At 38.5% G+C, this 22680-nt stretch overlaps 1 protein-coding gene across 6 annotated transcripts in view; it reads left to right on the forward strand.

The window, feature by feature from the left end:
* The window catches only part of ERBIN (erbb2 interacting protein), a 232946-nt gene that overhangs the window by 174313 nt on the left and 35953 nt on the right, over window positions 1–22680 (forward strand). For all 6 annotated transcript variants that reach the window (XM_050946862.1, XM_050946864.1, XM_050946861.1 and 3 more), the window contains 11 exons: window positions 887–961; window positions 2927–3071; window positions 3557–3629; window positions 5616–5745; window positions 6171–6286; window positions 7506–7575; window positions 9229–9328; window positions 13429–13550; window positions 14171–14341; window positions 15217–15399; window positions 19070–19184. In XM_050946862.1, the coding sequence (XP_050802819.1) occupies window positions 887–961; window positions 2927–3071; window positions 3557–3629; window positions 5616–5745; window positions 6171–6286; window positions 7506–7575; window positions 9229–9328; window positions 13429–13550; window positions 14171–14341; window positions 15217–15399; window positions 19070–19184 (1300 nt within the window). The remainder of the gene's footprint in view (window positions 1–886; window positions 962–2926; window positions 3072–3556; window positions 3630–5615; window positions 5746–6170; window positions 6287–7505; window positions 7576–9228; window positions 9329–13428; window positions 13551–14170; window positions 14342–15216; window positions 15400–19069; window positions 19185–22680) is intronic.

Genomic DNA, 22680 nt, shown 5'->3' on the forward strand with positions numbered 1-22680 from the left:
TTAAGACTTGCTTGGGAATTCTCAGAAATTTAATTCTGCACTTGTAGTAAGAACCATAATTTTAGGGAGAGATTGCTGTATTCTTCATACATAATAAAGTGATTGAATCCATGTTTTAAGTGCAGAACTCAGCTCAGTCTGAGCTATTGGGCTACAGCCAATACCTCCATCATATATTCTCTCTGTTTTTCCAGAAACAAAGTATAAATATTTCCAGTGAAGCATGCATAATGTGTGTGTTTTGTCAAGTGGCATTGCCTCTTTCCTGGGGCTTGAGAAAACATTTGTATTTAAATGGGAAAACAAATTGTAGATTCCTTTGTTTTCTATATTTCCTCCTTTGAGGCCTATGACAAATTAAGGAGGAAAGTTATAATAGGAACTTATTATTAAAATATTCTCTTCATTGATATAATGGTTTATTTATCCCATATACACCTTTTGATTTGCTACTACACTGTTACAGGTTTTAAGCTACAAGTTTGAAGTTCGCCTGGTCTAAGATCTAATAGACTTTAACTGGCTGTTGAATAAATAGCCATGTTGAGGTGTAAAATTAATAGAATGTTTTTAGATCTCTCAGTATGAAAAGCAATAGGTACATTTTAAGATTTTTTTAATGTGTGTTTCAAAAGGAAAACAAACTAATTTTTTTGTAAAGATTTTTTTAAAAATTTTGGTCAAATTTTTACACTTGTTAGAGACTTTCATTTTGTAAAGTTAGTTATCTGCGTTCTCTTCTGTGGCTCCACACAAAGCAACTATAAATTAAAACTAGGATTAAAAAATCTTATTTAATAAGACTATTCAAATGGCTGTATTGACTGTTTCACTGCTGCATTTAAACTGTTCTTTTGTATCTGATTTTTAAAAATTCTTTTAACAGCCTGAAGTACTTGAGCAATTGAGTGGGTTAAAGGAATTTTGGATGGATGGTAATAGACTAACTCTTATCCCCGGGGTATGTCTTTTTGATGTTTTAAATGCATTGTATTTTAACTGTGCAGTAGTACCTGTCTTGTCAATTAACTTCTTAAATTAGGAATATTTAACAGTACCACATAGCCAGGAGATTAAGCTTAAGTAACCCTTTTGAAAGCTGTTGCTAATCTCTTGTGGGATAGGTATAAACAGTTCCTTTCAGTGAAAGTAATTGTTCTTTCATTTTAGATTTTTACCTATGCCTCAGTTCTGTAAAGGTTTAGATCCAAATCCTCATTTTAATATAGGGATATCTCCTTTTTTTTTTTTTTCTGGGAAGAAATTGTACTTTAGAGAGCAAACTGCAATTCAAAAGATATATTTTGATAAATTCTAGTGATTACTGTAGATATAAAATATGGCCAATTATTATTCATCACTTTTGAGTATTTCCCTTTAGTGTACATAAGAATTTTACTATGGGTCTGACCCAAAGCCAATTGAAGCCAGTGCAAATGCTCCCATTGATTGTAATAGGTTTAGGGTCAGGCTCTATATTCTGAATCTCAGTTACAGTTATGTACAGTCCATACTGACATTCTATTCCTGTTCTAATGAGCCTTAAAATAACTAGTTTATACTAGGGGTCATCAAATAAAATTGATAAGCAGCAGGTTTAAAACAAACAAAAGGAAGTATTTCTTCCACAGGTTGACTTTGCGTTGTGTGAACTCTTTGCCAGAGGATGTTGTGAAGGCCAAGACCATAACAGGGTTCATTAGCCCATTCGTTTATAAGCCAACTCCCCCAAGATGGATAAGTAAAATAGCAAAAGCTGTATGACCCTTTCGTAAGACGAACCTATATTTCAGGGTTTGGAAAACTTTGGCTCCCAGCCCATCAGAGTAAGCTGCTGGCAGGTTGGGACGTTTTGTTTACCTGGAGCATCTGCAGGCATGGAGCCCCTCAGCTCCTTGTGGCCGTGGTTTGCTATTCCCAGCCAATGGGATGCTCCAAGTAAACAAAAGGACAATGTATTAAATATTCAATTCAATGACCTTTTTTTAAAGCCTTTCTTTATACTATACAGCCTAAGTTTGGTAAAACTGTCCATAAGTGACATACAGTGGTGTTAGCTGGTTTAGTGTTCATAAAAATTTGTGTCTGCTTGAGCCATGCAGAAAAATAAGGAAGTTAAAGTAAAAAATATGAAGAGCTTAGTTTTTTGCTTGTTTAATCCCTCAACCTAGTCCAGTTAATGATTGTCATTGGAGTTGCTTTTTAGGGAAAGGTAGGGTTCAACTCTACAAAAACTGTATGCATCAGGGAGAAAGTTGAGTGCTTGAAGAGCAATAATGCTGCTTCACCTATGATAAATTATGACACTTCCATGTTACATTAGGTACAGTCTCTGCTTGTGCTAAATTAAGGAGTGTTCCTGAACCTAAGTCTTCAGACTGGAAGAGTACCTACTGGTCCAAAAACTGAATTGTAAAATTAATCTTAAAAAGAAACCCCAATAACTGGATTGTTTATATTTAAACTGTGCAGGCATGCATACAACTGTACATCACATTCTGATATTTATGTATTTTAAAAATAAATTTAGTAGCATGATATATTTTGTCTATTTAATATCAAATTACACCATGATGCTAATACTTCATTTTATCTTCTCTTGCAGCATGATACTTTAGAGCAGGGGGTCTAAAACTTTTTTGCTGGGACCCCCTTTGAAAATAGTTCAGGTTGTGACAACCCCTCTCCATACCATGTCACCCTTACTTCTGTACTGCGGGTGGTGGCAGCACTGCCTTCAGAGCTGAGCGCCTGGCCAGCAGTAACCACTCTCATGACTCCCACTACAATAGTCTTGTGACCCCCTTTTGGGTCAAGACCCCCAGTTTGTGAGATGCAGCTTTAGAATCAATAGACTGTCAGAAATAATGGCTTTCTTCATTGATTGAAGTTGCAGAGTTAACCCATTTTTTCCCCTCACGTTTAGTTAATTGGCAGCTTGAAACAGCTGACCTACTTGGATGTTTCTAAAAACAACATTGAAATAGTTGAAGAAGGTGTTTCAGGCTGTGAAAGCCTACAAGACCTGCTGTTATCCAGTAATTCACTTCAGCAACTTCCAGAGTCCATAGGTTTGTATTATCATCTAATTTATGTGCTTTTAAAAAAAATTAAGGTAGCTATTGGACAAAACTTTATGGAATACAACTTGGAATAACCTATGGACCCAAAAGCAAAACAGTAATCTTAAACTGTTCTGTTCATAATTGTGCAAGACATTGGATAAAATCTTGAGTAACATTCTGGAATTGCAGTTTTATCACAAATTTTGAAAAACTTTTTGTAAATGAACGGCAAACTATTAACTTTTAACTAGAGATAAGGGGTTTATCTTTTCTGTGTGGCTGACATATGATGAGCTGGAAATGAAACTCTAATGTGCTTATTTCCTCAAGAGATACATAGCATATATGTTTCCCAAGATTTCAGGTAATATGGAAGACAACATGACTTGCCAGTAACATTTATTCTTAACTGCAACTTCCTTTATTTGAAGAAATTACACTTTTTCTTATTTGAATACTCTTTTTTTGATTAGATTTTCATTTTACAACAGGTTCACTAAAGAAAGTAACAACACTTAAACTTGATGAAAACCAGTTGATGTATTTGCCAGACTCCATAGGAGGGTAAGTGTTTCACTTGAACAAAACTTTGCCTTGTTTTTCTGCAGGTTCTTCATTAACAATCAGCTACTTTCTGTGGTGGTGGTATATCTATATCTTTGCTTGGTATGACTGGTTGCACTAATTTCTCTCCATGAGACAATGATGTTCAACAGTAGCCTTCACATCCAACTGCTAGTTGGCTGTATGTAACTGTTTGTATTTTCAAGGAGCTGAATCCTGCATTCAGAAATTCAGGCATCAATATATATATGAGAAATGAACCCTGGAAGCATGGGAAAATAAAATAATACTTATGCGTAATACTGAGAGTCTGTCACTGAGGTCACGGATTCCGTGACTTTCCATTACTTCTGCAATGGCCGGTGCTAGTTCAGGGGCTGTCCAAGCTGGGCAGCCCCATTGCTAGCAGCAGCAGTTTGGGTGTGTTGGAGGGCGTTAGGAGATGGAGAATGCAGGTGGTGCTTACCTCGGGGTAGAGGGCTCCCCAGCTCCCACTGACATAGCCCTGCAGCTCCAAGGCAGGAGAGAGGTTAGGGGGCTCCGTGCTGGCCAAGTCTGCAGGCCCCACCCCCACAGCTCCCATTGGCTTTGGTTTCGGCCAATGGAAGCTGCAAAGCCAGCGCTTGTGGCGGGAGCAGCGTGCGAAGCCCCCTGGCCCCTCTGCTACCTAAGAGCTGCAAGAATGCAGAGACAGGTAGGCAGCCCTTGCGAGTCCCACCAGCTCTCCCCTCCGGCACCAGCAGGGGTCCTGGGCCAGCTCCCACGGCACCCCTGGACTGCCCTCCCCCCCCCACCCCTCCCCGAGCACTCGCGGCACCCTTCCCAAGTTTTAATTAGAGGCATATAGTAAAAGTCAAAATTCCCCATGAGTAAAACATAGCCTTTCTTGTGCGTTTAATAAAACATGCAGTCAAATTAAAATGTAGAGAGACATAGTGTATACAAAAGGTCCCAGCTTCATATTTGTGGCTGCGTGAGTTACATACTGTAAACATTTAAAATAAACTGAAAAAACAGGTATCTTATACATTCCATTTTAACAATGAGACATGAATTTCTTCCCCAATTAAAAAGAGTCAACAAATCAGATTTGGGCCAAACCAGTCATCTTTTATTGTCATTAGATATTCACCATTTTTATCAAAAAATACACCAAGTAAAGTAATATTAAAAATCATTGGTTCAAAATGTAAACACGGTAGAGAATTTACTTTTTTTTAAAAAATGAGTTGATATACTAAAAACTGACAGGCATTCATTCATTCTATTATGTTATTTTTGCCTAGCTGTACCAAATTTGTTAAATTACGTTTGGACATCAGAATTCACAGTTAAGGTGCTTAGGTACAAATTGCAGTTTATTTACTGTGAGACATAAGTGAACCAGCTCGTGTAAAACAATCAGTTAAGTTTGCATGTCAGCCCCGATGCTTCACCTTTTTAAAAATGTTTGCTTAATGAGTCCTCATCAGTATGGCACCAACTGCTCTCTACATGCCATATTCCTACTTCTTAGGACTAAAGAAGTCTTTATCCCTTCATTGCCGCCCCTGCTTGACATTTTTCTGGTTCTGGCTTGTCCACTTTGAATGTTTCCATTATCTGGTGTTCTTCAAACAGCACTGTATTTTAAGTGGAGATGCTGGGCCGTACGACACAGGTGGCTAGGTCATCAGCCATTTAGATTTAAGGACTGTGTTGGGGTAGCAGAGATTGAAAAATAGGCTACAGGTAGTTGAGGGAAAAGTCTACTTGGCCTGAATACATGAGGAGAAAGTATCAGTATAGTTCAGGTTCAAAAAGTATCTGAATTTTTTTAATGGTTATTTAGGTTTCTGAAGCGTTTGAGTTTCATCCATAAATGTAATTGTAAATAAACTTATTCTAATTATAATGAAAATTATTTCTATTAAGAATTAAATTGTTAAAGCAAGTAAGTTTTTATGTACATAGGTTAATATTTTGAATTTCTTTAATTTTGTTCAGGCTAATATCAGTAGAAGAATTGGATTGTAGTTTCAATGAAATTGAAGCTTTGCCTTCATCTATTGGGCAACTCACTAACGTAAGGACCTTTGCTTCAGATCATAATTTTTTAACACAGCTGCCACCAGAGGTATGTTTTTGCTCAGAGCCAATATTAATCTATATTACCTATATATTAGACTATATTTTATACTTACCTTAGTTCTGTTCACTTCAGATTCAAAAGTGACAGATTTTGAGTGGATTTTCTGAGAATATTTTAAAAATTCATTGATGTGTGTATATATAGTGGCTTTCAAGCAATTGCAATCCAAGTATTGAAATATTTTAAGGCAAGCTTGGTTTTGCAAAAGTAATGTCTGAATTTTTAGTTCATAAACAACACGATACAAAGTGAAGAGAAAAATGATTGCTTTTACTTAATATTATAATGGTATATTCACTTTCATATTTAAGAATAAAGCAAATAAAATTGTGCACACACAATAAAATTTAATATTAGATGTGTTCAGTGTAAGCAGAGTTGTAAAGCTGAATAATCATTTATTTTTTCAGATTGGAAACTGGAAAAATGTAACAGTGCTATTTCTGCATTCCAACAAGCTTGAATTTCTCCCTGAAGAAATGGGTGATATGCAGAAATTAAAAGTCATCAATCTAAGTGACAATAGGTTTGTGAATTGCATTCATTGAGTTAATTATGGCATAAAATGCAGAAGCATTGAAGAGATTGGAATGCATTGTCTCTCCAAGACTTTTTTACAAAATATAATCCTTTTCACTCCATCCTTCCAAAAATGTTGTGATCTTTCTCTGGGAGTTCTTTCTCATCTTAAAGTTAAAATAACACCTTTCATTTATATTTTATTATTTGTCACACTAATCATCTTACTGCATATATTTGGACACCTCTACATTTTGTAAAAGCTTCTTTATTCCTTTCCAGTCACTGCAGTAGGAGTGATTCATGAAGCAGAACTGCACTATTTCACATTTGGATTGCTATTGTACTCTTCCAGCTGCATGTGAATCCAGCAGATATGTTGTAATTGTTAAGCCCAAGTGGTTTTAATATATATCTTTTTTTCCTTGTGTGGCACAACTTCATCTCATTCATAATCATCAACATTTATTCTTTTGGAGTTATATTTATAAGACTATCTCAATCAGTATTTCAGGAAAGACTTGAATGTCATATATGTATGAACAGTTCAAAGCAGGATACAGAATACTATCACAGTACACTGTATAGTACTTTGAATGCATCTCTGAATTTATTAGACTGGTCAGTGAAATTGTGATAAAACATTTCTTTGCAGGAATTTGCCATTCCATTGAAATTGAAACATTTCACAGAGATGATTCGATTTTGGCAAAGTTCCTCTGGAAGTGAAGCAGGATTCCAATGGAACACAGCCTAGTTACCTGCCAGGTTGCCTACCTGGCTCCTCGGCAGCCCACTAGGTGTACTGTCTCAGAGTTGAAGAGTGCAGAAGTTCTGGGGTCTGCAGATCTGGGAAAGCCCACCATTTGGATTTTCTCCTTCACTTTAGTGACAGTTTAGACTTTTGTGGGGGAGGGAGGGGAGGGCAGGCGGGAGGGAGGAGGTTGTAGCTAAACAAAACAATACCAAATTTCAAAATATTGAACTCCTCCACAAAATAGAATTATCTTTCTCAACACAGCTTTAGCATTTACTGGAAATGAAATGGTTTGCTGCTTGAATTATTACCTTTCTATTTATCCAACAATATTTTCTTTAAATGTTTTGCAAGCTTTTTAGAGGCAATATATATAGAGAGAGAGCATTGTTTCTGAATAGACCATTAGTCTTGACAGCCATACTTAGATTAATTTTTTGCTTTGTATATTGTGATGTTTCTTTCACAGACTGAAGAATTTGCCCTATAGCTTTACAAAGCTACAACAGCTGACTGCGATGTGGCTATCAGACAATCAGGTGAAAAGTATTTTTAATATGTTTGTATAATTGGTATGTGTCCAAGTTACTCTCAATAGAAATAGTTAATTTTATGGAATAATCAGTGGGGTAAAAAGTGCTAATCTGCAGATACACCAAGAAAACCTTAGGTTGTAATTTCCTCAGTTTTTATAAGCTAAACAGCAGTGAGTGGCACATGAACGGGAGACATTCATACTTCTGGTAATCCAATAGTGTGGGTATTGCAGGTTATTTAGTAGATAGCACACTCTCTTCTCTTTGAGTCAGTACTGAACCAGTGCCCAAATTGGTGTTACATTATACATTATTTCAGCTGCGATATAAAACAGAGGTAAAAAGAACAGGAGTACTTGTGGCGTCTTGGAGACTAACAAATTTATTTGAGCATAAGCTTTTGTGGGCTACAGCCCACTTCATTGGATGCATGCAGTGGAAAATACAGTAGGAAGATATAGATATAGATACACAGAACATGAAACAATGGGTGTTACCATACACACACTAACGAGTGATCAGTTAAGGTGAGCTATTACCAGCAGGAGAAAAAAAAAACTTTTTGTAGTGGTAATCAAAATGGTCTATTTGCAGCAGTTGACAAGAAGTTGTGAGGAACAGGGATGGGGGAGGGGGGAAATAAACATGGGGAAATAGTTTTACTTTGTGTAATGACCCATCCACTCCCAGTCTTTATTCAAGCCTAATTTAATGGTGTCCATTCTGCAAATTAATTCCAATTCAGCAGTCTCTCATTAGAGTCTGTTTTTGAAGTTTTTTTTGTTGTAATATTGCGACTTTTAGGTCTGTAATCGAGTGATCAGGGAGATTGAAGTGTGTCTCCCCCCCCCCCCCCCCCCGCATGTTCCTCACAACTTCTTGTCAACTGCTGCAAATAGACCATTTTGATTACCACTACAAAAAGCTTTTTTTCTCTCCTGCTGGTAATAGTTCACCTTAATTGATCACTCTCGTTAGAGTGTGTATGGTAACCCCCATTGTTTCATGTTCTCTGTGTGTATATATCTTCCTACTGTATTTTCCACTGCATGCATCCAATGAAGTGGACTGTAGCCCACGAAAGCTTATGCTCAAATTAAATTTGTTAGTCTCTAAGGTGCCACAAGTTTCCTGTTCTTTTTGTGGATACAGACAAACATGGCTGCTACGTTGAAAACAGAGGCAGCAACCACACTGGTAATTTCAAGAGCCTTTACATTTTTTGAAAGGCAGGGCACTGAACCTATTGTCCTGATCTAATTTTAGTTTAGAAAATTGTTCTGTTCTGTGCACTTCCCTGCAGTTTCAAATGGATAATGTACGCTCCAGATGTAGAATATTTTGGGACTATGAAATGTCCTGGAATGAAACTGAATACTTTATCGTGTATACTTTTCCATCCTTTTTATGCATCTCTAATACACTATTATAGAGTGTTTGTTTATAGAATTCCCACACTCTTATTATTAAACATGCACTTCTTTGATATAACTTTGTTTTGTATAACTTGTAAAAATCCTTCAGAGAACACGTGGAAATTAATGCCAGACAGATCAGTCTTCAAAATCTAATCTGCAAAGCAGCAGGGATTTCAATATTGAGATCCTATTTGAATATTACACATGTGTATTCTCATAGTATTTTTTCTTTTCTCAGTCTAAACCGCTCATCCCCCTTCAAAAAGAAGTCGACCCTGAAACACAGAAAACAGTGCTTACTAATTACATGTTCCCCCAGCAACCAAGGAGTGAGGATGGTAGGAATTGATTCTTTTTATCAAAAATGCTGACCAGTGAAAGTAAAAATGGAAAAAGTTCAGAGAACATGACTTTCAATATATAGATCTAAAACCAAGAACAATTCGATGAAAATTTGTCTGAAGAATGTGAACAATAACTTCTCAGAGGTAGAACTGAGCGAGTCCAGGGATTATTAAATAGGAGGAGGAGAAGGGCCGAGAAAAAGAGAGAGAGAGTGTGTGTGTGTGTGTGACAGAGAGAAATAGAGGTCAGGACTGGCAGTGCCGTCTATTATTATGTTTGCCTAACTCATCCCATTATAAGAGATACTGTTTTCAGTTGCTTATAATTTTGCCGAAGATTAACCTTTTGGGCTGGAAATTGCTCTGTCTGATGTCTGCCTCGGACTGACTTTTTTTGAAAGTTTGATCCAGAATGGTTTGTCTATTTCCAAGAATAAGGTTAGGGAAAAATATATTGTTTTGCCATACTGGGAAAAAAAGAGTTCTTAAATCCATTTCATTGAGAAGCTCTAGCATGTCCATACTTTGGCACAGGAACTTGAAAGTTGGTAGGGGTCCAGAGGTGGCATTTGTTTCAGGGACGTGCTGTTGCTGTTCCCATGAAAAAACACCCAGATTTGGCTAAGTTGTAAGCCTTGGCAAAATGTAAGTTGCACATGGAAGGTAGACAAGTTAGAACTTTGCAGATAGAATTTCCAAAGATTCTGTCCACACTGAGCATGCAGCAGCTTCTGTGTGTGACCAAACTCTTCATATGCTATTGCCATAGAATAACTGAGCATGCACAAGCCCAGAGATATAGGAGCTCAGCAGAGTTGCTGCTCTGATCCAGGGTGGGGCTGGGAACCGGATCTGGGAGCAGGGAGACTGTTTCTTCTGTTGGTGGCCAGGTAGAGTAAAGAAGGAAGTTGCCTGACTGTGATGCAAAAGGCATGAGCTGGATTGGGGGTGAGGGTGGGAGAAGTAGTAGATTGAGACAAGGAACCTAGAGAGAGGAAGGTAAGATTGGGGCAAGTGAGTGGGAGGACTGGGACTAGTTGGGTAAGGAGTTTGGGACCAGTTTCCTGGCAAGGGAAACTGGGAGTGTGGCAAGGAACTGGGAGTGGATGAGAACCTGGGGAGACTGGGAGTGCTTGGGAAATGACATTAGAACAGAGAATCGGTAGGAGTGGAGAAGGGGTGGGTGATGGACAGATCTGATGAGGACATGGATGTGAAGAAAGAACTAGGACTGCCTTGGCAAAAAGATTGGGAAAAGGAACTGGGGAAGGGGGAGGCTGAGTTAGCAATAGGAACCCTGATAGGGAGGCTACGATTATGAGGTGAGGATTGGGGGGAGAAGAGAGATCGGAGAAAGAGTGAGAAGCCAGGAGCTGGAACTGGCTGGGCAAGGAGACTGGAAGTTCAGGAAGTGAGAGAACAAGAATGGGGGAAAAGAGTTGGACTCAAGGAGCGTGGAGAATAGGGCTGGTTGGGCAAGGAGACTAACTGGGAAGAGACAGGTGAGGAATGGAGACAAGAACTGGCTAGGTGACAAGAATGTGTCTGGAATGAGGAGCCAGGGGTGAGGAAGATATGTCACAGGGACAGGTTGGAGGGGTCAGGGCAGAAGAAGGTAGGCCTGTTGGAGGACAAGCAGAAGGATACCTGGCCACTTCAGAGCTTGGAATGGAATCCTAGACTCCATTTTTCTCACCATTCATCTGCTGTCAGCAAAAACCTCTGAAACCTACTGGCAAAGTGTCTCATAACCCACTAGTGTTAGTCCACAAAGAGAATGACAGCCCACTTCTGTTATCAGTTACTACTTCAGCTCAAGTGGCAGAGTTCTGTGCAGTGAATGTAAAAGTTCCAACTCTGCTGATGAACCATGTGGTTATCAACATGATGCCACATGATGGAATTTCTGATTTTTTTTATTTTTTTTAAATTTGCTTTTTCTGAGAACCTAGGAAATTACTCACATGCAAAAAGTTAAAGTAATGTTATTAAGGTTGTGAAATCAAGTACTCAGAAGTTGGGAAATGTCAGAATTGCGTGACCTTTGAAACCTAGTGACTTCACAACCTTAATAATGTTCTTTTAACACACATTCTCATCCCAAATTATGAGAGTATTATCACAAAAAGGGTGAGGGGTCGTTCTGACCCAATATAAGAAAGCAGAAAAGGGGAGTAAGTACTCTTCCTCCACTCCAAAGCAGTCATGAAGGAGAAAGGTCACCATCCCAAAACCAGGTTTCAAAAAGAACTATAGATTGAATCCTTTAATTTTTTTTAGGTAGGAAAAACCTACATAGTAATGCACTCCAAGTATAGATTAGTCAACTGAAATTTGTCTTCAAAGATGTATTTTGCTGAAATGTCAACATTTGCCTTATTTATTCAATATATATATAATTTTAATCATCTTGACTATAGCAGGCTATATTTGGAGTTCATGTAATCTAGAAATTATTTTTCTATTGCAGTGATTCTCAAACTTTTTAGTAACTTGAGGACCCCCATTTTGATTTAAAATTTTTCAGAGATCCCCAACCCCCCCTCTCAGCCCTTGCCTCGCCCCCTTCCTCAAGGCCATGCCCTACCCCCTTCCCTGAGGCCACGTCCCCGCTCCATCCCCCCCACCAGTCGCTCGCTCTCCTCCACCCTCCCTCACTTTCACCAGGCAGGGGGTGGGAGGGTGGGTTCTGGGCTGGGAGTTTGGGTGCGGGAGAGGGTGAGGGGTGCAGGCTGTGGGCTTGGTGTTTGGGCACTGGAGGGGACTTAGGACTGGGGCAGGTGTGTGTGGTGCAGGAGGGGGTGTGGGAGGCAGTTTGGGTGTGGGAGGGGGTGAGGGCTCTGGGAGGGAGTTTGGGTCAGGCTCTGGGCTACAGCAGGGGGTTGGGGTGCTGGAAGGGGAGAGGGGGGCAGTACGTACGTCGGGCAACTCCTGAAAGTGACCGGCACATCCCTCTGGCAGTGGTTCCTAGGCAGGGGCCAGAGTGTCTCCACGCATTGCCCCCTGCCTGCAGGCACCACCTCCACAGCTTTCATTGGCCGGAGTTCCCGGCCAGTGGGAGCTGCGGAGTGGCACTCAGGCTAGGGGCAGCACATGGAGACGCCCTGCCTTCCAGGCCACAGGAACGGGCTGGCTGCTTCCAGGAGCAGCACGTACCCAAGATCCCCTCTCCTCCCCCTCCTTCTCCCAGGTGCGAAGGAGGCGCTGGAAGGGAGGGAGAGGAGTTGAACGAGGGTAGGGGGGAGGAGTTGATCAGCGGCATCCCCAGGGTCCACAGACCCCAGTTTGAGAAACAGCGTTCTATTGCAAGTATAGGAATATTGAAAAGCAGTTGTTTGTGTGAGCAACCTCTTCATTGCTAATGTGATATATAGGAATGCAGGGGATTTTTGTAGTAAAGTTTGACAGATTAATACAGAACCAATTTATGTAACGTCTATCATAAACATATATGCTGCAGTAATTGGTGACAACAAGGTAATCTAGGATTTTTCCTTTCGCTAAAAATAAGAAATAGCTTGTAAAACTGTAATTTTCATAATTCCTGCTTAACCATGTGCTTATCTTAATGTTTTTAGTGGGTTTTTTTTGTTATTTTTAAGGCTCAGAGGTAGTAGAAGTAGTAGTAGTAGTATGGATATTTGGAAGTCTGGCATATTTGTAGATAAGTCTCTTTCTTTAGTGGAAATACATAAATCTTAGTGAAATGAAGTTGATTGTTGCCATATCAGCCTTTATTAGATATATCAGAAAAGCAGCCTGCATAATTTTTTACAGTTGGCAAGCTCAGCTCAGGGGAGTTCGTTTGGTGAGAATACTTGAAAACTGAAATACAGCTTTGCAGAGGATTTTTCTGTAGATTGCAACTGAAGTCACTATTAATACAAAATGGGCAGGTTCTCAATGCAATGAGCTGCAGCATAGCATTGGTCTGAGGATAGAAGGTCTTTAGTTTCTGGTACTTCTGGTCCTTTACCTTCTGAAGCACAGATATAAATACAAACCCCACCTAATAAAAGGAATGAAAAAGAAATGGTTTCTAATATAATTTCATGTGTCCTATATTTATTGGAATTGTTTTTTTTTTAATTTAGTTCTGTTCATATCTGATAATGAAAGTTTCAATCCCTCTTTGTGGGAGGAGCAGAGAAAACAGCGTGCTCAGGTGGCATTTGAATGTGATGAAGATAAAGATGAAAGGGAGGCACCACCCAGGGTCAGTATTGCCAACTCCATTTTGAATTCCTAATTCTCCCCCTTTACTCTTGCTAATGGCAATCAACCTCTATCTGCACCGATTAGTCTCTAGTAGCTGAAGAATTAAAAAGCATAAAACCTATTTTCTTTTCATGCCTCTCATTTTTTAAATCACCCAAGGGAGAAATCTTTTTGATCACTGGGTGTCTCCTTTGCCTGGCCAGTTAGAATATGTTATTAAAATGGAGTACATGTTATTAAACTGTGAACTGGTTTAAGGCAATATTTTTCTTCTGGGATACTGAACTATGATGCTTTGAAAAAATTCAAGACAGTAGTTGGAAAGAATCATTGGCATCTCACAGGATTAAGGACTGTATTTTGAGTTTTCTGTAAATATATGACAAGGAGAAACTGCAGCCACTTTAATGGGACAGGATGGGGCAGGCATTAGATGACAGACTGTTTTCCAAGACTGGCTAATTTAGCCTCAGCACCCCTGGGTTTATCCTGGTATAATTGAAATGGCAAAATAGTTATGCAGGGTTTGTTCTGTTAATTCCTTCTTGTCAAATTCATATTTGATTGAATATTCATGTTTTAAGTTGTTTTGTTTCTCTTATTTTCTTTGTTTCTCAGGAGGGTAATTTGAAGAGATATCCAACACCATATCCTGATGAACTAAAGAATATGGTCAAAACAGTTCAAACGATAGTACACAGACTAAAAGATGAAGAAACCACTGAAGATGGTGGCAGAGGGTCAAAGAAAGAAGGCCAGCAAGTTTCAGTAAAAGATGTGGGTGTAAAGGTTAGAATCAATATTCTCTTCCAGTTTTGACAGCTATCCCAAAGATCTGGTGTATGATATTGCATAACAATATATTGATTTATTTCTTCTAATTCCATCTTTTTTTGAAATGTTTCAGTGAGGAAAAAAAAGTCAAATTAAAGATCATAACCTGTGTATTCAGTACTTTAAAAGAGCCAGTTATAAATGGCTGCTTTGTGTTAGTAATAGTTGCTGCCCTCTGAATGACTCTGCTTAAGAAGCAACCCGAGTGACTCGCTCCTGAGGCCAGTATAAATTAGACATATCACAGAAGTAGCTTGTTTGATCTTCCAAAAAATGCACCTCCATCGCCTTTAAGCATCCCTTATTGGAAATCAGAATGATCACAAAGGGCTCTGCTTTTCTCCCATCTGACCACAGGGTTTATAGGAAAAGCTGAAAAAGGCAGCAGTGGTGAAGCATCTAAGGGATCCTTCACTGGCTGAAACATGTTGATTCTGCTTGGTGGTAAGGTGGGAGAACTGTGCTGACAGCTGCTCACTTCTCTCATTGTCAGTCCACCTGTGTGTGTGTGTTGTTGTTTTTAATTAATGTGTTCACTTATCTGCCATTCTAATAGGAATGTATTGGATAAAATAGGCCTGGGGGGGGAGGGGAAAAGGTTTATAATCAGCTGTCTTAATAATCTGAAAGGTTTTTTCTCTCCAATTTGCTTCACAGTCAAAATTATGAAGTTTTGAAGTTGAGTCTGTTTTATGTCATTGTATGGTTTTCCCAGAATATAAAATATTAGCTCTAATTATAAAATATTAATAATTATGAACCTTTGCAGGGTGGTTCTCCACACTAATCTTTTTTTTTTTTTTTTTTTTTTTTTTTTTTACTTACTCTAGACTTCAGAAATGGCTTCAGCAAAGAGCAAAACAGAAGACGGAGAGAACTATATGATGGAAAACTGTGTGCAGAAGCCCACTGAACCAGAAGCTGAGCACAGCACTGGAAATTCACAGATGACTTCACATGCTAAAACCTTAGAGAACACGAAAATAATTGTCAACCATGAAGATACGCTTGAGGTATGGCAGTGTGATGAACACCATGGCAGTAAAAGAATTGGGTTCGTGTCGGATTGAATCTGCTATTCTGAAAGATAGCAATGAAAAATTATGTTGACAATAGCAGAAATGCCCATCCCGTTAGCATTGCGAGCATTTGGGAAGTAAGTATGGTTATTAACAAAGTGATGCAATGTTCTTCTCATTTCAGATTATTTTGAAATAAGTTTTTATCTGCATTTATTTGGAGATACAGACTGAAATATATGTGAATTTAAAAAAAAAAAACCACTAAAAACACTGATATAAATGTGTGGTCTAGAGGGTGTTCATGTTGGTACTGATTTTCTACTTCCCCTCAGCTGTGTCTCCCTTTTTGTTGCACAAGTAGTTGTGGCCACAGCTATCATTTAGATATCCAAGTATCTGATTTGTGGGAGAAGTCTGAAACTTAGACTTTCAAGTTGTCCCTACACATTTTAAATGTAAAAAGGAGATGTTTTCAAAAATCTGTCCCACTGTAAAGGAGGTTTGAATTTAATGTAGCTGTTGTGAGTTTATAAACCTGCTGGCTTTTGTTTAAGATTCAGGCAGAGATCTTGAATTCCTGTAATCCTTGTATTAGTTGTGCGATGAGTCCCTCATCTCTTTCTACATAGGACCCGCTAGAGAGACGTGACATAAACCAGGGGAACTCACTAGTGAACAAAATTACTTCAAATCACAATTTTTAAACTGTACTTTTTCATAGATTAAGTGCAGTTATGTGTGTGCATTAAACAATGAACAATATATATATTGCACATTCTCAGAAGCCACCCTTTGGGAATCATGGACAGCTGTATCTCCTTTCCCAGTAGCGTATTCTTAGTTCTGACAAGCCATTGCAAATGTTTCTGAAAAATGTTATTTTTGACATTTAAAAAAAATGATTTGGTATCAGATCAACAGATTGGATATGTTGATTTGTTCCAGTGTTAGTGTAGGGAGTGTCCTAAGCAGATGGTGCAGTTTCTTAGTGTATTCCTCAGTGGGATCTGAGGGAAGTGGCCTGTAGAATTTGGTATTGGAGAGTTGTCTGGTGGCCTCCTTTTGGTAGTCAGACCCTGTTCATGATGACAACAGCACCTCTTTTATCAGCCTCTTTGATTATAATGTCAGGTTGGTTTCTGAGGCTGTGGATGGCATTGCGTTCTGCATGACTTAGGTTATGAGGCAAAATGAGCTACAGGCATTCATGGCTGAGCCCCTTTATAATCACTTTTGCATAGACAAAGTGGTGGCCCTACAGCCACATCACACTTTTTGTTGAAAGTGGTTTCCTCTTACCCAAATGATTTATTTACCAGTGTTCTTTTCTAAGCTGCATTTGAATGCCGATGAATAGCGACTTCACGTGGATATGAGACAGTACTTTAGTATCTTACCCAGAAAGGGATAAAATTTTTCAAGCATCCCCTCATTTTTTTGTTTCCTATGAGAATTGAATGAAAGTTCAGGCAGTCTCTGCACAGATGATTTGCAGGTGGATAGCGTCCTGCATTATGACAACATACGGAGTACCTCAAACAATGTCTCCACAGAGATTACAGGTTCATTCAGTGAGTGCCTAAGTAATATTGATAGTGTTTTACCAAGTACTGTGCTGTTACCATTGCAACTAAGTCAGATGCAGGAAAGCAGGGGAGAGCAGTCCTACAATCGTTACTTAAGTAGATTCCGAGCCTCATCTCCTAAGAGTACTGCATGTGAGTCACCTGAGGGGAACGCATGTCTGTAACCACTTGAAGGAAAAATGGTTATTTACTTATACTGTAATTGTTGTTCTTCAAGATGTGAGTGCAGCCATATTCCACGACCCACCCTCCATCCCCTCTGCATCGGCATCTCTGCTCTTCATATTCGGTGCAAAGGAACTGAAGGGTTGGGGTGGCACTGCCCTTAGCCCCTCCCCAGGCTATTTAAGGGCACAGGCACCACCCTGATGGGTCCTGCTAAGCAAAGTTTTTTGGTGTACTGGGCATTTGCACACCTGAGTAGAATTACATGTCTGCAACCATATCTCAAAGAATAACAATTCTAGTACACCTCAGTAACTGTTTTATCTGCTGCATTAAAATCTAGGGGAGAGTGATAGAGATAGTTAGAGTGAGTGACTGTCCCAATTGCATTGAAACACATTTCTGTTTTTGGGGGCTAAGTTGTGTTTGCTGGTCCTCACAATAAGGCTGTGTCCTTCCTTACTGCAGCCAAAGGCACTATGGAATAGAGTTATTAGTCAGTCTGCATCATGGAAGAAGAGCCCCCTGTAGCAGCTCCTACCAGAAGTCCTGCAGCTGAAATATCCTGAAACTCCTAGCAGGAAGAAATCTATATCAAGAAGTGTTAATCTTGCAGTTTTCAGTTTCCAGTCTCCCTACTAGAAGGATTTAGCAGTATTTTTAAGAGAAAACAGACTCCCCTGAAAGAACCGTCTACATCATGGAGGGAGATTTTTTTTTTTTCTTAAAGAGCAAACTGAGCAAAATAAAGAAGTGACTCAAAAATAATTATGGTGCTCAGCTGCATCTGGGCAAGCTGCTATGGCCTTTAATACCTTCGCCAGAGCTCTTTTAGCTTGGTGTGATTAAATAAAAGACAAGCAGACGTCTGCCTTTCAAAAAATCAGCCAAGCTGAAACTTTTTGTTTAATCTCCTTGGGTAAAGTTAAGTGTTGTTCTCCTATAAGTCCCCTGGTTTCAAATATCACTTTAAAAAAGTTTCTTTGGATGTATCTCTGGAAAGTGGACGCTTGTGCAACTGATACTGCCCCCTCAAAGTTTACAGGCATCAATCAAGCTGCTCAGTAATAGGCTAGAGAAGGAGGTAGCCAAACAACACAAAAGGAAAAACATATATTGCCTTCTGATCATCTCACCGTGCTCTCCTCCTGTTCCATTTCTTCACATCAGAAAGAGGTTGAATTTTCAGCTTCTCAGACTGAACCCTGACCAAAAGAAGCAGAAAACATTTTCCCTTGAGTATTCGGCCTTAAAACCTAGATTCAGACCTCAAACTTCCTAGCTAATACCTGCCCTATGAATATAAATCTGAATTCAGTTTACTACTGCTCCACACTTTATTTGAGAATATTATTAGATCGTAATAGAAGTGTCCAGAAAAAGGGGAGAGACTAAACTGTCAGACTCTGAAATTCTGCAAAATATCCAAAGGCTTAGCTAGTTTCTGTTCCTCAAAGTGATGCCAAAATATCATCACTTTTTGCTTCAGGATTAACTAGATTGCAAAGTGGAGGGCACACTCAGGTAGGAATTTAAACCCCTGCAGCCTGCCTATAGGCTTTCCTTACCACACTTTGTTCTGCTAGAGCTGCCATTTTAGATTTTCCAATATCACTTATGATTTTGAATATCTGTGTTTTTGGATGCAAACCTGAGACACTTCAAGTGGCCTGATTTTTTTAGAAAGGGCTGTGCATCTGCCCTGGTGTCTCAAGTTCGGCAAACAAAAGTGGAGATATCCAAATCATTAGTAACTTTTGGAAAGTTAATTATGATTTAAGCATTCATTAGTGCTATTTGTAATATCTGGGATTTCTGTAGGGTGGCAGTTTTTATAGCATTCATTTAACTTTTTTAAGCAACCTGCTACAGATTTACAGCATAAACGCTATTTGTTTTTCCTTTGGCAGGAGTCAGAAGAACTCTCTTCTGATGAAGAGATGAAAATGGCAGAAATGCGCCCACCGCTGATAGAAACTTCCATTAACCAACCAAAAGTAGTAGCACTTAGCAATAATAAAAAAGGTTAGATAACAAAACACACAAAATCAAGAGTACTGTTATATGGTTCTGAGGATTGTTCATTTCTCTATTATTGAGTAAATACCTGGGTATGGCAGAATTTGATTTTGATTTTTTTGTAAATTTGGTAGTTAGTGATTTATTTTTAACCTTCCCCTCCCCCCTAATTTTGATAGATTTAAAAAAATATATATTGCACAGTTTTGCAGCAGGGGGGACACTATGTTGTCATAGGACTGTGTCAGCAAGGCTGCAGAGCACTCTCTACATGGCTGGAATACAGGGTCCCTGTGGGTGCAAAGTGTGGGGGGGAGCTGCACTCCCTGATAGCTATTGATGGATAATTTTTTTCCATTGATATCTGTGTGTCAGGTAAAATCAACGTTTACTGATGACTGCCAATTTAAATTGAATCCTGCCAAGCCTACAAATATCCCATTTTAGTGGAATGAATGAAAATTTAAACTACAGAAAAAATGGAATTTGCCACGTGACTCTTTTCCATCCCAAACTGGTGTTCATAAGTCCAAAGCCACTTTGTTCTCTCTCTCTTTCAAGAGGAAACTTTGTATTATGAAATTTGTTAGAAGAACCAGAATTGGTTCTCTGGAGGATAATTGTTCTAGCCAGGGCAACCATTTTGTCAGAAGTGTAAGGGCTAGTCCAGTTTTTTGGGGGACAACTTTTAAAAGTTAGGAAAGAGATGGTTCTTTGCCCACTTTGTATATTCTCCTATGTTGCCCAGTCCAGTTCCTTTCAGAGCAAGAAGCACTCTGGAACACTGTATAAAGGGATAAGGGTTAATGAGACCGTACGGATCTGTAGGGCTTTGCCCCGCTTTGGAACACGTAACATTCATTTACTCGCATGCAGAAGAAGTGTGAGAAAGGGAGATGATCTTGACAGTTAGCAAAGCCTTCTCTGAGATCTGATGTCTGGTTAATAAAACGAGCCAAAAACTTTCTTTGTCCCAGGAGCCAGAGGCCAGGTTAACAAATTAATTCCTGCTGGTGCTTGAGTTAGTCTCTTGGAGTCAGATTTTCAAAGTTAGGCAAGGTGAATTTTATATGTACATTTGCCTGTCTAATTTATGTGTATGAAACCAGACTTGCTTATGACTGGCTAGTTTGGTGCCTAGTAGGCCATGACATAGATGATTTCTACTTGCTCACCAGGTATTTGTATGCGTAGGTTAAGCAAGAACAAACGTGTGCAAGAATACATGCCTTACTTAGGTCTTCATGAAAATACTAGAGTTCTGTTTCTGGACTATAGTTAGGCATAAAAACATTGTTGATCTTCTCTTGCTATATTTATAAAACTTTTTCTTCAGAACATAACAGTATTTAGAGCACATTCAAAGGTTTTTCAAAGATTCATTTTCTTCCAGAATATTTTGTTTAATATATAGCTGTGTTATAACTATATACAGTACACTCCTGTTTATCCAGATGACTGGGGGACATATAAAACTTTTAGATAACTTGGCATTCAGATAAACTGAAGTGCTATTTTGAGCTGCAGTTTCATTGATACAGAAATATGGGGAATGAAGGGAGTAATGCTGATGTTTGCTTAATACTTCGTACTTTATTAAAGAGTAGGAAAAAAACTTCATTGAGTTGATTAAAACTCCAGATTGTGTTTAAATAATGTCCTATAATGGTTTTAAGTATTTGTCTATTTAAGAAAAACCTGACTAATCACTGTCAGTGATGAAGGCTATTGAGACATTATAAGTGTAAATAATTTGAACAACTGTATTGTCAAGCCTAAACTGAACAAAAGTATTGTCAGTGTTAGGCCTCTAACTTCCGGAAGCTTCAAAAAGCAAGCTTGCAAAATTAGGCTAAAACTTGCAATCAAAAAACGCTGCAACCAAATAACACTTTATGCTAACTCCTATGTGGTAAAATAAGTTAGGCCTTCAGGCATAGGTTATAAAACCACATTACCCACAATCAAAACAATGGGCTATATGGAAATAAGTTATCTCCTTGTGCATAACTTATAAAATTAAAACAATAATTAAATATCAAAGTAACCCCAACCACCACAGTAAATTGGCCTACCCTAATTGGTTGGTCTGTTTTAAAACACGTTCAACAAATAAAATAAGAAGTTTGAAGGCACAAAACTGTGTGTGCGTGTGTGTGTGTGTGTGTGTGTGTTTTGGTAAACCCAACCAACACCTCCTGAACCAAAGGAATGTGCACTTTTCGACCGTCTGTATCTGGCCACTGCAAAAAACGGCCTACTAAAGGGTAACGTATTTTCAAACAAATGCAGGGTAAGGTTATAAAAAAGTCTGGTTGCTCAAACTAATTTAATCTGAAGTTGTGTTAACACTACAGTATTAAAAATGGTAGTGTTGGAATCATTTAATCTCAGGTTGTATCAATACTGCAGTATTAAAAGTAGTAGTAAAAGCTCAATAATAGTATTAAATTGTTTAAAAATAGTAAGTTGTTAAATCAATATATAATATCTTTACTTGTACTTGTGCTTACTAAGGGCAAAAACAGTACATGTAAAGTTAGTAGTTAATATGTAGTAATAGCTTTGTATGTGCTTGTGCCTGTCATCACTAGAAATTGCCATTTATATTCAATACTAATGCATAATATTACATTCCCTTATAGTAGTAAGTAACTAATGCATATTATTACCTGTACTTGTGCTTGTCTTCAGTATAACTTGTCATTTATATTAATTCTTATTCAATGCTGGTCTTTAATTTTTCTTTTCCTATTCCGTTTGCATTGCATTTATAGCCGTAAGTCATTAAAAACCTTTCTTAAAAAATAATCAGTAATTTTAATTTTTCTTATATGGGCACTACTCAACCTCATTACTTCTGTGTTGGGTGGTGGAAAGTAGGTAGCAATCACCCGGGGCCCAATTATGGTACTAATATGTGTCACCCTCCCTTTATCTCTGCAATCAGCAGATGATTTAAATAGGGCTACATGAGGGCACACTGGATTCAAATAAATGGAATTATATTGTAAGGTTAGGAAGTAGCAACTTTGTGTGCTGCTACATTACCATTTTTCTCACATATGAAGCTGAACACTTCACTTGGGAAAAAAGCTAATAACATTTGTGCAATATAAGCACTTAAAGGGGTTCTAAAAACAGAAACATGTGGAACATGATTTGATTGATGGCCTTTGGAAAAGATTGTATAATGTAACGTTGGTACCTGGCCAATAAACCTTAAAAAGAGCACAAGCTGAATTTCACTAGTGGACATGTACTGGCTGCATTTAACCAGCTGTTCCTTAAACAGGAACCATTGCTGACAAAAACAGAAATTCCGTCAAATTATATGAGGCAAAACTGAACTTTGCAAAGGCAATTTATAATAATAATAATAATAATAAATAATTATTTATAGTGTTAGAGTGTATGAAGAAATTATACTTTCCTTTTCTAGTAATAAACATTACATGTGAATATTTGTTGACTTTATAGAAGATCAATATGTGCATGACTA

Source organism: Gopherus flavomarginatus, chromosome 3 (assembly GCF_025201925.1).
Source record: "Gopherus flavomarginatus isolate rGopFla2 chromosome 3, rGopFla2.mat.asm, whole genome shotgun sequence".
Classification (NCBI taxonomy): Eukaryota; Metazoa; Chordata; order Testudines; family Testudinidae; genus Gopherus; species Gopherus flavomarginatus.